At 49.1% G+C, this 15,404-nt stretch overlaps 1 protein-coding gene across 1 annotated transcript; it reads right to left on the bottom strand.

Moving 5' to 3' along the window:
- Positions 1-253: 253 nt before the first annotated feature.
- Positions 254-12,805, bottom strand: UNC45B (unc-45 myosin chaperone B). Its single transcript, XM_075771639.1, has 20 exons — positions 12,534-12,805; positions 12,229-12,398; positions 11,406-11,442; positions 10,899-11,074; positions 10,251-10,340; positions 9,591-9,758; positions 8,243-8,411; positions 7,793-7,963; positions 6,802-6,973; positions 6,143-6,443; positions 5,643-5,737; positions 4,824-4,965; positions 4,233-4,373; positions 3,912-4,039; positions 3,417-3,483; positions 2,930-3,043; positions 2,711-2,826; positions 2,233-2,350; positions 1,978-2,133; positions 254-1,065 (listed from the first exon to the last, which is right to left on the bottom strand). The coding sequence occupies exons 2-20, from the start codon at positions 12,388-12,390 to the stop codon at positions 799-801; spliced, it is 2,790 nt and encodes a 929-aa protein (XP_075627754.1). The 5' UTR covers positions 12,391-12,398; positions 12,534-12,805; the 3' UTR covers positions 254-798.
- Between the last annotated feature and the right edge of the window lie 2,599 nt (positions 12,806-15,404).

Genomic DNA, 15,404 nt, shown 5'->3' with positions numbered 1-15,404 from the left:
TGAGGTATTTTTGACGTTCCCTGTTGAACCAAACACTGTGCCCTGGTGTGAACCTCAGCTTACCCCACTGGTGCCACCTCCTCGCATAGCCTTTCACGGTGACTGCGCGTTCACTTGAGCAGCACTGCATAGTTTGCAAGTGGTGAAAATTCAGCCTGTGCTACCAACTACTCCAGCTTCCCAGGTATGATGCAAGGCTGCGAGTGGGAGCCGCTTTAGAGTCTCCATTTGCTTAATAAAAGCAGAACGGGAATTCCACGTGGAACAAAGTAGTGAATTTATTAAGAGTTCATCCGCCATCTTCACACTTTGGCACACCACTTAAGGCTGTTTAAAAATACCATAAATGAACAAAAAGCACACAGCTAAAACCCAACCTATTTTCCGACTACAAAATACAAGGAATTTGACCCCCCTGTTCCGCATTGCTGGGAATTCCAGAAGTACCAGGAGCTGTCGGTGGCTGCTGAACAGATTTCAGCTCCGCTGAGTTTCCTTCCAACAGCCCGCCACACGGTTCTAACACAACCAACTGGTACAGCTGGGCCTTGAAGCTTTCATCGTTATCGGCTGAGTGGGGCAAAGGATTTTCACCCTCTGGGAATTACTTGGACACTTCCAAATTTCCCAGGCAAATGCCCCCCCCTTTTCTTCACGATTTCTGATCCTCCAAAGTTGTCCCCAAATTATTCCACACCTTGAACAACAGCACTAGATTTTTCTCATGGCTCTTACTTTTCCATATTTCTCAGTAGCCTTTTTTCCCCCCCTCAGCCTTTTTTGGTGCTTTTCATTTCCTCATGCCCGAGAGAGAGGTTTGATCAGCCCATAATCCATGCACCTAGTGAGGCAATCCCGTGCCACGTTAATGATGTGCTGCTTCTTGGGGTCATCTTCTTGCTTGCTGATGTATGTCAGGATCTCTAGGAGCTCTGTCTCCACCAGCTTCTTCGCTAGCTCTTTGTCAGCATTGATTAAATTGAAAGCGATGACCAGTCCTCGGTGCTGCACTTCCATGTTATCATGCAAGCAGAGCCTCTGCAGGATTTCAAGCCACTGGGTGGTCTTCAAGGGAGAGAGAGAGATCATTAGCATTGATCTGAAGAATACCTCAACCAAGAATGCGAGTTTGGCAAGGCGTTTCTCGGCAGAAGGAAGCACAGGGACTCACCTCTTCACCACTCGTGTCAGGTATGGTTATTGGATTTGTTAACTAAGGAAACCTGGCTCCAAACTTTAGAACTCAATTTTTGTTACACTATAGTCAGAAGCTTTCATGGCACTAGCACCACATGAAACACAGTTCATTTTTCAGCTGCTGCATAATCTCTGTGCAAAGAATCTGATCAGAGTACTGACACAGCCGAGACGACCAGAAGCAGACCACCCACTCCCCCCATTGATTTTCCTGAGCCCCTCCTTTGGCTTAATGAATCATTTTTATTCTAACAAGCCCCAGTGTCCAACATCAGCATGTGTGCAACACAACGGGGTTAAGGTCTTCTCAACCTCAGCTCTTCCCAGATATTCAGCTTTGTGGGGTCTGAGTTCTCAGGACTGTGCAGGAAATGGAGATGGTTTGAGATCTGTAAAGCTCAATATATTATCTATCAAACTCTTCTCATTTCTGAGTGAAACAAGGTTTGGATTTCAGGTTATTTACGAAAAGTTTTCAGGGCCTATACAATAATATTCTGCATTCCTAACCTTGCTTGACAGTTAGCATCCTGGACTTAGCTTGAGAAATAGCTATATAAAAAGGTTTCAGTTCTGGGATGAAGTCTAGAATAAGGCAGGCTGGTTGACTTTGTGCCAGGACGAATGAGGAGCATGCACGTCCAGGTCTCAGCTTCACCGCTAAGTTCCTCTCTATCAAACTGGTGGACTACATCTTCCTTTTGAGAGGCATTTTCATGACTGAGCCAGGCCCCTTCAAGGGAATGTCTGCACTGCCAATAATCAGATTTATGGCCTTACCACTTCAGTCATCTTCGAGCAGAGTTTCTTTTGTGCTGCTGTAAGCATGGCCAGGGCTCCTGCTGCTGCAACCTGGACTTTCTCATCATCTTCACCACACAGTAACACCACCAACTTCAGCCGGTCATTTCCATCAGCCACAAACCGCTCTTGAACCTAAAAAAACCACAACCCCATGAAATCCAGGAACAACACATTTAGGTAGGGGGTCATGAACTGGTGCATGCGGCAAGTCCGAGACGCCCAGCGAGTTACCTCCTTGTTAACCACCAGGTTGCACATGCACTCTGTGGCTGCCTGTCGAAGTTGGTCGTGATTCTCAAACATATAGTTTTCAATATCTGGCAGAGCCCTCTCTTTGACTATCTTCATCCTGTGTTGAAGAGCAGTCAAACAAAATACATCCTGGGACAAGTAATAACCAACTTATAAAATATTAACTGCAGGCAGGGAAGGCTTTGAAACAATCAGTGTCTGCAGCACTGGAGCTCATGATATGTGGTTCATTCCCTATCTAATGCAGATTAGATTCATGTCTTTCCTCTTTCTAGAGGAAAATGTGCCACTGTCCTCTTCCTGACTATTTTATTAATCTTTTAATTCTGAGACCTTTGCAGCTCTACCAAAGGTAGCTCAAACTGACCACTCTGCATAGTCCTACAAGAAAAGTGTTGAATTGAAATTCACATTCACTCCCGGGGAAGAAAGAAAGTCAAAAAGCAGTTAAACTCACCTAAGTTTATCACTTCTTCCTGAAAAGTTAGTGAGACCTAACAGAGCCTCGTAATTCTGGAGGCCATCTCTCTCTGTGTTCAGCAGGCTGACGAGGGGCCTCACCACCTCGTACACCTGAGAAGAGAAGGCACGTCACTGCTTTTCCAGTTCTCAGATCTTGACAATTTTCATTTGCTAAAGGAATTATCAAGATTTTTTTTTTTTTTTTAAAGCTTACCCTCTCTCCTGGGAATGCCATGTCTGGATTGGAGATAGCAGCAATTTTCGCCAGAGCATGAGAAGCCTTTATCTTGCCAACTTCTGTGCCTTCCACAGCCAGGGGTATCAGGGCCTAGTGACACACAGGAAAGCATTCAGTGCCTCTGAGAAGATGTACACGATTGCCTTAATATACTAAAATAAGTTAAAAATGTCCTAAAGATGTGTCTGTTGAAAAAATGGGTCTGGACTGTAGCCCACAGTGATGTCTCATGTTTGTCCTCAAATAGGCGCCACGCCAGAGCTTGTAGCTCACACACAGTTGTTTCAAAAAGATTGGTTTTTTGGAGGCTTGCAGAGATAAAACTGGAGAGTCAGTCTGGGGCCCAGGGCCTACCAAGACAGCTCATGATTTTCTGTCTCCTTCCCTCACTGTAGACACATTGCGGGCTCCCAGCAGACATCAACTGCACATCAGGTTGGGCTGCAAACATAAAAACAATCACCTTCCCACCGCCTTGAGCGATGATGGTCCCGCGGTCCCTGGGGTCTTCGCACAAGGCCAGAAACACCCTGCAGAAGCACAGCATCACTTAGTGAAACAGCCACATGGGAAGGCAATAACCCACGTCCCTCATGGGAAGGGAGCTAAAGCTTTGCAGGGGTGCTAGATCCACCAGGTAAATTCCAGTGCCCGCAGCACTCTAGGAGGAAGCAACAAATGGCACAGCAAGAAGTTTCTCAGCCTGTATGATGAACTCTATTTCAGCCAATACCAGTATAGCGGACTAGAAATTCAAAACACATCCTAGCAAGGCAGCCCTTCAAGGTCAGAAAGCAGATTTTTATGACATTGCTTAAGAAAAACTTTGGTTTTAAATCTTTTCTCCCTTTCATCTCAGCCCCGTAGGCAGAATGCACCACCCCACAAAGCGAGGTGCCATCTCAGTGGCACATGGGCTGGCCAGCAGTCCCTGCTCCCACAACAGCAATGAAGGCACCTGGCGATGAGCTCCTTGCTCTGGTCCGTCAGTATGGCACTGTCCGCCTTCACCATGCAGGCCAAGGCGGAGACGACACCGGCTTTCAGCAACCGTTTCACCCGTTTCACCACAAAATCCTTCTTGTCCTGAGGGGGGACATTGGAAAGGGATTAGCCCCTTAGCAGCTGCCATCCTGCTGACTACAGCCAAGCCTGGTTGGAGACCAAAGCAGTTTCAGCCTCCGAGACAGGAGACCTGAGGTCTGTGAAAATGGATACACCAAAGAAAGTCTTCAGATCCAAGCATCTCCTCCCAGCTCATCAGCTGCAGACAACCTACCTTGGGATGCTCCTCAGGCACGTGCTGCTTGGAGAATTTTGCCAGTTGCACCAGCTCTGGAACCAGCTCCTTCGTATCATAGCTGTTGGTACAGTTCACCAGCGCAGAAGCCACAGAATACAAGATAGTCTTGTCGCTTGTCTGCACAGAAAAATAAAAGCTTATGTGAGGGTGAGGCGGGCACGGCAAGGAAACAGGTCCCTTGAGACTGCCATCATGGTGGTTTGCACTAGCTGAAGTATTTTTAGGCTTATCCCTAGCTTTATAGCACAGGGCAGAGAAAACCAAAATGTTTTGATGATCAAAAAGGGTGTTTGACATCAGATGCCATCAACACCTTGATGCCTTTAGTTCTCATGCAGTTGCTGACAGTAAAGAGCAACCTTCCTCAGCCTTGGGAGAAGAGCAGGATGATAACAACCTTGAGATGTCTCTGTGGCACAGGCAAACTAGAGGTTTTTTAGTTTTGCTAAACTAGAGGTGAGGGGTTGGGGTCACAGCTCCTCCTGCCTGGGGAGACCGTGTTGGGTTGGAGAACTGGGAGAACTTGATGCTACCAGAGGAATGAGGGAACAAGGTAAGGAGATAGACCTTGGCTAATTCAAACATAGCTTGCAGGGCTGGCTCATCTTCAACAAAGTCATCTTTCACATCTGCATCAAGGGTTAGATACGCCAGCCCTTCCACAGCCCACTTCCTGGTCCGGGCATCAATGCTGGTGTTGCACATCCATCTGGAAGACAGAAAGACATCCACCTTTACCTTGGGAACCAGGACTAATTTCTCGGGGAGAAGAGGGAAGAAAAACAGATGTTGAGACAGTTTCAGGCCTGAATATCTACTCAGGTTTTGCTGCAGCTCCTAAAGACTGTGGGTGCTTCCCTTGAGACATAAATTTCCTCCCATGGTCCAGCTTAAGGGATCTAAATGCTGCAGAGAAAGACAGCTCAGAACATCTACTCAGCACTGCTTTGCCTTCACCATCACATGAAGCACGTGATGCCCTGCTGTCCAGTGCCAGTAGCAGTGATCACCCATTCGGTCACTTCCTAACTTCATCTCACCTCCTTGGTTAGTCCACCTGGCAGATTCACCTTCAAAAGGTACTTGTGCATATTCCAGATAGCACTTGACTAGGCTGTACCATTCTGGCAAAGAGAGAGGCACCATGTCTGGTGTCTCACATGGGAAGTGAGTGAGGGAGAAGGCTTATCTGGTTATTGAGGCAGGAGGAACGTATGGTTGCTTGAGGCACAGAAGAGCTTCAGGTCCCAGTGCTCTGGCGGGCACTGTCAGCTGTCAGGCAGCAACAGTAAATGAAGGCAACGTGTGGGCAGGATCTCTGGGGAAAGAAGCGTACTGTATTTTGCAAAGTACGGAACAACAGAAGAAAAACGTAAAACCACTCACTTTCGGCACTGCTTGGCTAACTTCTCAGTGGACCCCTCAGCAAACTGCCGCAGTCCATAATCTGTACCTCCTGCTGAGCCCAGCTTGCAGAGACCCTGAGGAGGATGGAGAGGATACATCAGTGAGAAATGTTATTAATCCTCTAGTATTGCTGCCTCAAAACAGCCTAATCCCATATCTAAAGTTTGAAGCCAGGTCTAACAAAGAGGAAGCATCCTAATACCCAGTAGATCGTTCATCTTGTAGCACAAAGTCAGGTTTTGTGCTCTTATTGGATGTCTTTAATGGAAGATTAACCAGTTTTGCCTTCAAAGTTACCAATAATCCATGTGCTCTCCTGGCCTGCCATACCCCCCTTTCTTGCACAGGGAAGCACAATAAACCATCCCCTCGCTGAGGTGAGTGAATCCAACATGTTCCCAGGACCTCCCTCCTCTCCGAAGTCCAGGGTTAAGCTGGTGAGCGTGCCAGGCGATAGAGGCAGGGGCTGCCATCCTTACCACCAGGGCTCGGATCTTGATCTTCTCATTCTTGGTCTTCTTGTAGATCTCCTTCAGGAGCGTCACCCCATTGGAGATGATGAAGGTGGCCCGGCTCAGCTTGGTGGAGGCATGGATGAGGGCTTCCACAGCCACCAGCTGGTCAATCTCCCTCTCAGACCCACACAGAGCAACCATCATCTCCATGACTCCCTTCATGCCAAGCAGCTTGTTGCCTAAGTCAAAGGGCCCTTGCAGAACTCCAGACACCATCTGGATTGCATGGAGTGTCTTATCCATGTCCTGTGGGTCGATTTTGCTCCTGCATGGGGTAGAGGGAGTTACCATGTAGAACAGTAGTTGCTTAAAGTTCTCATTCCCTTGGGCAGGGAACTCTTCCCTCAGATTTGGAACTGAGCTCCACTGCTGAAATATATAGGTATCTGGGACACGGCTGAGCCCAAATTCATGCGAAGGCTGTGAGACCCAGCAGGTGGAAGTACAACGTGAGGATGTGAGTATCCCAGCTGAAGGATCTAGCAGGATCTCAAGGAAATCATTATCTCCCAGGGCCTCAATTTGGCATCTAAGTGGATTGCTAGTGCCTCATCTCATTCTTAACACCTCCTGCTCCTGTGCCTCTGGGCCACCTCAGCCCCAGTAAGCCAGCCCCAACTCACTTGATGTACTCCTCACAGATCACCCGGTAGTTGTCACGCTCCGGGTCACAGCGCAGGTCGTCGTAGAGTTTATTTAGGAGGACGGAGGCAGTCAGCTGGGTGTTCTCTGTCAGCGGCAGGCAGTCAGGCATCTCAGGAATCTGGCCCACCACTTTCAGTATCTTTTTTAAGCCTGGAAACAATGGAGAGATACAGCTGTTAGAGGGGAGAGGGTCTGTACAAAACTCAAGATATTATTTGTTGGTTTCTTGCAGTGAAATAGCCGACTTGGACGGTTTTCAATTACTTTGCAGCCTGATCACATAAGCCTTAAACAAAGAAGGCACTCGGATATTTACTGGGGAGGAGCTTCTGCTGGTGAGATTACAGGTCTGCAGCATCAGGCTCTTACCCAGCTCTCAGAGTGAGATAAGCAAAACTGTGCGTTTGGTCCCTGGCTGGATCAGTCATTTTTGTCAGGAGGCATTAAACCTACTGACCTCCAAGGCTGGAGGAAAATCTGAGGAAAACTCAGCGATTGGATGTCTTAACCCTCCTTTTCCTAAAGTGTTATTAAATAACTTCCACCAGAAGTTATCAGAATTAGTATGAAAACACACACCCCACACAAATTCCTCACCTCCCTTCCAGCTTTAGAAATGACCAGTTTAAGGATCCAGCAAGCTCAGCGGCTGTTCATCTCATCTTAAGCCAGACAATTTATCCAAGCCAAATCCTCCTAACATTAGCAAATACATTGGAATAAACTAACCAGAGAAGTTCAGTCAGTCCTTTAGAAACCGAAAAATTCTTGTTCTCATACACAGGTTTTTTTCTCTTAACCTTAATACTGTTTCCTGCTAATAAATTTAACTTTACTCCAGGCTTGCACATACCAAAAAAAGCCAGAGAGGATTTATTTTATACAGAGGGTCAGTTCTACAGGTATTCAAGCAAGAATACACAGCTCCACTTCTCCCAAACCAGAACAGGACGGAGGAGAAGGACTCACCATTGTCAATGACAAAGGTGGTCCTACTGTTGTCATGGTCTTTCAGGTCCTTCCTCGGGATATTCTTGTTGAGGAGGTTGAGAGCTTGGTCTCGCCCTTGTCCAGATACTTTCTTACTGACCAGCATATCCAGCAAGCGCATTGTGATCATCCTCAGATCTTTTTTACTATCTACACAGAAGCAAGACAGTAGCAGCCAGTTACCAGAAATCATCTTTGAAAGCAGGTGAACCCAGTGAAAACCATTCAAAGCCATTGTGTGGCTGGAACACGGGTATGGAAGTTACCACCATGAGGATAAGAGCTGTGTGCAGGTTGTGATCCTGGACACCTGAAGGGTAAAGTCCCCACTTCACCAAGGAATAAGGTGGATATCCCAGGAGCAGAGCCCTCCCTGCTCGCCCCACTTCTCCAGCAAGACTGAAGGACCACCAGGTCATGTACTCTTACCTAGCACCACAGCCTCCTCCTTCCCGTGATGCTCCTCTTTCCCCTGGCCCAGCAAGCAGTCAGTGATGGTCTGCAGGAGGTTGCAGACGGCCAGGGAGATTTCTTCATTGTTGACAGACATCCACATACAAATGTTGTCAATGCCCAGGTAATGGAGAATGGCGGTGGCCTGGCCCCAGAAAGGAGAGAGCAGGGCAGCCGTTAGCCAAGGGTACGAGCCGTTCCTTCCTGCGCACTTTAGAAAGGTCAGGCTCAGCTTGTACAAAGCAGGTATTTTCCTGGGTGAATCCTGAGACAGTACAAGGCAGAGTTTTGCTTTTTATTCTTATTTTCATCTATTATAAGACAACTCCTAAACTCTAGATTTGCCAGTAACGCAACAGAATATTTCCAACAAGGACGATGAGAAGAACGCGGCTGGGTTTGGAAGAGGCCCGTACACAAGGTTGTTACCAAAGAGCCTCTTTAGTGCACAAACCCCGTCCTGGCTGTCAGCAAACCCAGCGTCACCACACAGCCTGTCCCCACACACGGTGGCACGTCAGGAATTCAGGGGAGGTGTGTTCAGAAACACACTCAGCTAGTGGGCTTTGCAGAACAGCCTTCCTGCATGTGACAACAGTTAACGTTTCAGAAAAAGAAAATAGATCTCCACTCCACTGGGTTTTTATCCAGTAGATTTTATTTTTGTTGTGTTGTAGTTCCCCCAAACTCCTTTGCGCCATTACACTGATGTACATATTCATTTTGCACACGTCCACCTCCTGCTTTCAACCGTGTAACACAGACAGGGCTTCTCATGAGCTGTTTTACACCCTATAACAACTGTCTGGGCGTGGAGTAAGACATTAGCTGGCACTGAGACCACTGGGAGTTGCCTTGGGATCCTTCCCAGGAATCTTAACTTCCCTGTAGATCCTCTCCCTGCTTTCCTTCATCTAAGCCTCAGACAAAACTTTGACAAAGTTATTGGCTGCTTTTCTGAGAGCTGTGATAAGGACTCAGGTTTTTCCCAGCCGTGCTCACCACCATGTCTGTGGTAACAACTCATTGTGAGTTTTACTTCACCAGCACGCACGAAGGCACCGTAGGGAACACGTACAGCTTTGACCCCGGAGATGAGGAGCAGAGTAACAGGGGCAGTTTCAATATTCTGTTAATCCCATTTGCGTAATTATATGTATTTCCCCACCCCCCTCATAATTTTAAATTTCTTTTCTATTTTCTGCAAGAACCAGAAGGAAGAGAAGTAATCCCCACTGCTCACAAACATCATGAACTATTGCAATTTTCCACTCCCCCAGGTGAAGGCAACAGCAGTGAAAGTCTCGAGCACCCCATTACTTACCCGAGCCTTGTGTCCCGCACACATGCCCGAAAGCGTCCTCACGGCTGCCAGGATCAGCTCAGCATTTTTGGTTTCTATCAGCTGCAGCAGCAAGCTGACCCCGTTGTTCTGGAAAATCCTCTCGGCACCTGCTTCTTCCCTCCCCAGGACTATGAGGTTGTTGGCAGCCTGGGTGGGAGACAGAAGAACCGGGGCTCAGTGGCACAGCCTCCGAAACACCTCCGTGCAGCTCTGGGACATCCCGGTGGGAGCTCTGGGGTGACCATCTCCTGACAGATGCAGTAGACCAGCTCTGACCCCATCAGACGGTTTCTCCAGGTGCATCTGGGGATCAGCTTTGCTCTGCCCAAGGAAAGTGGGTCACTGCTTGGAGGGAAACATGGGGAAGGTGGTGGAGATGGGCCTGAGCAGAAGTACGGTCTGATCCCACCTCCAGTATTTTGGGAGGTTGCTCCACCTTCCTACAGCACAAGGGTGATGCCTCTTTGGGGCATTTCAGCTCTGAGTTGTCTCTCCAAGTGCAGTTCATCTCCCAGCTCCTTACCTCCTCCTCCTCCACCCGGGAGAGGTGGGGAAGGGAACGCAGCCTTCTGCTCCTTGGTATGGCCTCTGACATTAAGCAACAGCAATTTGTCCTCATAAGTCCAGGACAGTTCTCACCTTTTCTCGCTTTTCTTTCTCGCTGTTCTCATCCAGCAGAATTTCAAACATCTTCTGGACCCTCAAGTCCGTGGAGAACTGAATGCGCAGCTGTGCCAACAGAGAGTGCATGGAACATCAGAGGGAGAAAAATTGAGGAGCAATTTTCCGTTATCACTTCAAGGACACCACAGACCCTCAAACCACAGACAATCTAAGCTGGATAACAAAATAGGCATCACTCCTCAGAAAGCATCAACTACCCATCTCAGACTCAGCGACATGGACAGAGCCAGCCCTAACCCATCATCTCTGAGACCTCATGGTACCTAGTGATGCAGGGACTTCACAGCACCCGCATAACGGTAACTAAGTCAATAAGGTGACTGCAGATGCAGTCCAAAGCTGGTCCCATTCCTTGCCAGGACCTTACCAAGACATTCAGGACCAGGCCAGCCTCAGGAGTGAGCTGCCATGCTTTTTAATTTAACCATTCAATCTGATCCTCAAATTTACATGCATCTAGTATGAACTTCCAGTTAATGGAGCCTATTTATCCCTCCACATTGTTACGAGTTTCCAGTACGACCACCAATCCATCGGAGTAACCCAGAGCAAGGACTTCTCACACCTGGTCTCTGAACCTCAGACTGCTCCCCCAGCATTTACCTTCTCCTGGATGTCGGCCCCCAGTCGCCTCAGGGTCTCCTGGAAGTTCTTGTTGCGGGGTTCGAGGGTGGCACATTTCTGAGCATCTTTGAACGCTTGGTCCAATTTCCCCAATTTTTCCAGAGCTTGGCTGCGCCGGTACAAGGCTTTGATATCGGAAGCATTGATGTCAATAGCTGGGAAAGCGATCCAAAGCCAGGCATCAGAGTTCGTTTCTTGGAAATCCTCTGTGTAAACTGTGATTTGCTTTATCATGACTACAGCTCCTCGCAATGTAGCTCTTTGTGGGTGAACTGGTACTTGATTAGCACCAGTTGCATCAACACACCAAATTGGAGCATCTTCTTTTGAACCTCCTCTACTAATTCCCCTGTGGCCTCAGCTCTTGGGTGTTAGTGGGCATCAAGGAATAAGACGCCCGTGCCCCAAAAGCAGATGTGAGAGCAGGCTGGAGCAAGCCTACCCAGCAACGCAGCTCTCCTTTCTCAGAACAGCCCCCCTCCTTACCTCTAGATGCATCCGAGGCTGCCTTGGCGTATTCCTCCTGTTAAAGCAGAAGGGAGGGGTTTGTTAGCGGTGGAATAGCAGGGCACGTCCCCGTTGCCGATGCACACTGCGACCTCTCTGTTCCCACTTACTAACAGGACGCCCCAGTGAAATCAGCAGCAGCCTACAGAAGGAAAGAGGGGGGTTAGGGACCTTCTCATCACTGATGGGGGAAGAGGAAAAGGTCTGTGATGCAGGTGAGACAACGTACGCTGAAGACGATGCAGCGGCAGACCCTGTGCAGTGATGGGAGAGGGGATACTACAACTGCCTATCTGCACCTCGTTCTAGGTTGGTGTCACTTCTGGGTTAGTGAAAATTCAGGAACATGCAAGCTAAAATCTGCTAAAATCCAACAGCAGGTCACTACAAGCTGACCGCAGGGAGCTGAGACAATTTTAGTACAGATACTAATAACTTTTTGTTTTGCTAAATATCTACGTCTGCTTCTCTTGTGCTGGGACAGCCAGCCAGAGCGATGTCTCTGCACCCCAACCCACGGCTTGCAGAGCTCTCCCGTAAGCGTGGAGCAATGGCTGCCACAAGCTTTTGCTTCAAAGCAACCAAGTGGGACCATCTCTGAGCCGAACCACCGTACTCAGCCCCATCAGGATTGAAGCAAGGAGGCAGCTTTACAGCTCCCAGGACAAGCCCAGAACACATCATTTCAGACCAGATGGCAAACACTCTATTCAATAAATGGACAAACCACACAGTGCCCTTGGCTGCCTCCCTGCCCTTCTCCCCTTCGGCACTGCCCAGGCAAGCTGGGAGCTTTTCTCACCTTTTTGAGGAAACACGCTGCCCTGTTCCTGTACAGCACCGCCTGCAGCGCCTTGTCCTTGTTGAGCTTTATGGCTTGAGTGTAGCTTTGCACAGCTTTCTCATAGTCGCTGGCCTGAAAATATTTATTGCCTTCCTCTTTCAGCTGGATGGGATCCTCCATCTGCAGAGCTTTAAGGAAAAACATTAATTTGTGCCCCATTTTCAGCAGCCTGTGTCACCAGCATCACTTGCCTACTCCACCAAGGTGAGCTTCACCATGAGACTGGCATATCATTAATGCACACATTAATAAAAGCAGCTTACCAGGCTGAAGAGTTTGGAAAATGAAGACCTAAATTGCTCCTCAAGGCTGCGGCTTCTCAGCAGCTTTTCCCACGGCTGTTGTAGATCCTTAGAAGTCAATTAATAAAAGAAAGAAAAACAACAACAACAAAGAAGAATTAAAAAAGTTCGGCGACACCACAGAGGGTTCGTGTGGCTCAGGAAAGAGCTCGCCTCTCGCTCCAAGTTTGGGCAGGACCTGGCAGCTCCTGCTGCCTGTCAGCATCACCTGTCACCGCAGCCTGTCCCCTCCTCGTCACGTCCGTGCTATATAGTGCCTGGGGAGGGCTGTGAGCCAGGGCCCCCGGCAGCCAGCCCAGCCTGGGGGGGGGAAACCTGCGTGCAAGCGGGGAGCACCTCCCTGCAGCCGGAGGGGATCCCGTCCCACCCGCCGGGGCAAATCCTGGCTTCCCTCTACCCGTAGAGCCGCACAGGGTGCGGGAGCAGGAACAGCGGGGGTTCGCACCGAAAAAGCCCACGGCTGGGATGGCTGACCCCCATCGCAGTGCTCAGACCCTTTTCCCTTTCTATTTAGGGAAGCGTGAGACAGCTGAGCCTCAGGGACGAGCGGCCCCACGCCAGCAGCTGCGGCAGCGCCCGGCACCTTCCAGAACACCCTGGGACGGGAAGGCAACTCGTACCCAGTGCTGCTGCCTCCTCGCAGGGCCTTTGGGAGCCCACCCCACTGGGAATCCCACCCGTGTCCAGCACTGCCACGTCCCCTCATTTGGCAGCCCCCTGACACAGGTATCTGTACCGGAGCATACTGGCCCACTGCTGTGATGAGCATCTCAGGTCTCAAATTCAGTGACACCAGTAGACAGAGCAGCACTGAGTTCCAACACAGCTGAACCTTTCAAACCCCCATTTCCCAGGGGTCACAGTCAATCAGGAATTCTGCTTTGCAACTTATCTCCCCCAAAACACAGGCCTCGCCTTCCCGAGTGTACCTACGAGCATCCCAGCTATCAACAAATGGGGGAACTGGCAGTAGGGATGGAGAAATGACCGAGGAGAACACAGGCTGACTGGTACGGGCTCCTGCTGCAGAGCTGAGCTATAATAGACAACACGCTTCCACACCGAGACGCTGCCGAGAAAAGAAAAAATCAGTTATCTTTAGTAGTGGTGGTCGGTGTTGTGGCTTGTGGACCTTATACAGCAAGAACTGGCACAAGGCTGCCCTGGGCAGGTCTCCTATTTTGTTCGCCCCGCACTGACAGCACTGCCTGGTCCCTGGTATCCGGGCAGGAGGTGACTGCAAAGCAGTTTGGAAGTGTCTTCAGAGCACCTGCACAGCAGTTGCAGGCAGCTCAAACCCCTCCACCTGCTTGGGGGCAGGTCCAAGGCACAAGGGTCACATCTGTGGAGGGTGCAAGAGGCCATCTCTGCCTTGGATGGACTCAGTGTGGTGGCTTTTCTAGGACTCACATGGAGTAACACACCAGAAACTCCTTCCAGTGTTGCTTTAGATATAGAGGAAGGGTCAGCTTGCTTCGTTCTGTTACCCAAAAAGTAAAAATCCCAAAACTTATTTCAGTTTAGAGAGGAGATATTGCTTTATTCAGCACCGGGTGCTAGGTGGTACCCACAAATCTAGCACACCTAACGCTGGTTCTCTTGTCATTTATACACAAAGATTACAAAGTCGTGCACTCCCCATTGCAATAGTTGGTTCATATTTCTTCGCCTAGTATGCAAACTGGAATGCACGCTCAGTTCCTTTCTCCGCCTCTCTCTCTTGAGTAGGTGGGATAATTTGGGTGGGGGGCTCCTGGCTCGCTGGTCACGGGGACCCTGGCCCAAGTTACCTTTCCCCTAGTGTGTCAGTACTTCGGTCCTGGTAAATGTTCACTAAATGCCTCAGGAAGATAAGGATGTTCCTGGAGGCATCGAGCATCCTCCCTTTCTGATAAGTACATACATGAAGACCTTGAATTGTCTTGTAGCTCTTCCTTTTCATCATGAGTGCAACATGTGCTCATCCTACAAATCGTTAGCCTTCTACTTACAGTAAACAATGAGTAGTTTCTTATCACATATGAAACAAGTAAGCCTTCATTACAGGCCTATCTTTTTGGCTACAATTTCAGTACTCATGGTGTATATCGCACAGCCTTTCTCAAGTTATCCAGAATAAAGGCTTCATTTTTACAAGCAGCAGCACTGCAGGTACTTCAAGTAAACTAAGTTATAAAATAAATTTGTGTTTGATGCTGCTAATGTTGAAGACAGAGCTAAGAGTGACCTGAGCTCTTTGTGGTCTGCATTTTTGGGATGGGGTATGAGTGATTACACCACACTGGAAGCCCAGGAGTTACCTTATCCCTGGCCCTTCCTGCAGCTGGAGCAAATGTGCTAATATGCTCTGGGCTAGTCCCTGCCCTGGAGGGGCTGGCAGGGCAGGCAGCGAGTGCAGGAGGTCCTCTTCAGGCCTCAGCTGAAAAAGCAAAAAAAAAAAGCTTTTCCTGGGGAAATTCAAATCCCAGGCAGCCAGGGAAGAGGACAGCCCCCAGGATGCTCCTGCAGCAAGCTCCTTGCAGGGGGGCTCTCCCCACCTGCAGGGCAAAGACACTCCCCCACCTTAATTTTCCACCCTGCAACCTCAATTGCAAGCACCAGCTGATGAGACTAACCAAACCCTGTCCTGAGATCCCACCTTACCTTGCAGCTTTAAGCCACCTTCTAACCCAGGACCTTGCACAGAGCTGGCAAGGTCCAAGGTGAAATTACCCTCCAGAAAATCTCAGGATGAGCTCCAGGATCTCTAGAGCAACAGCAGGGTTGCGGAGGTAGCTGTGCTCAGCAGCCAGGGCTCGAGATTTTCTCCAACACAGCATTAAAGACCTTCTC

The sequence above is a fragment of the Balearica regulorum genome, chromosome 19, assembly GCF_011004875.1.
Source record: "Balearica regulorum gibbericeps isolate bBalReg1 chromosome 19, bBalReg1.pri, whole genome shotgun sequence".
NCBI classification, from domain to species: domain Eukaryota; kingdom Metazoa; phylum Chordata; class Aves; order Gruiformes; family Gruidae; genus Balearica; species Balearica regulorum.
The sequence above is the reverse complement of the archived record's forward strand: the minus strand, read 5'-3'. Positions and strand labels throughout refer to the sequence as shown.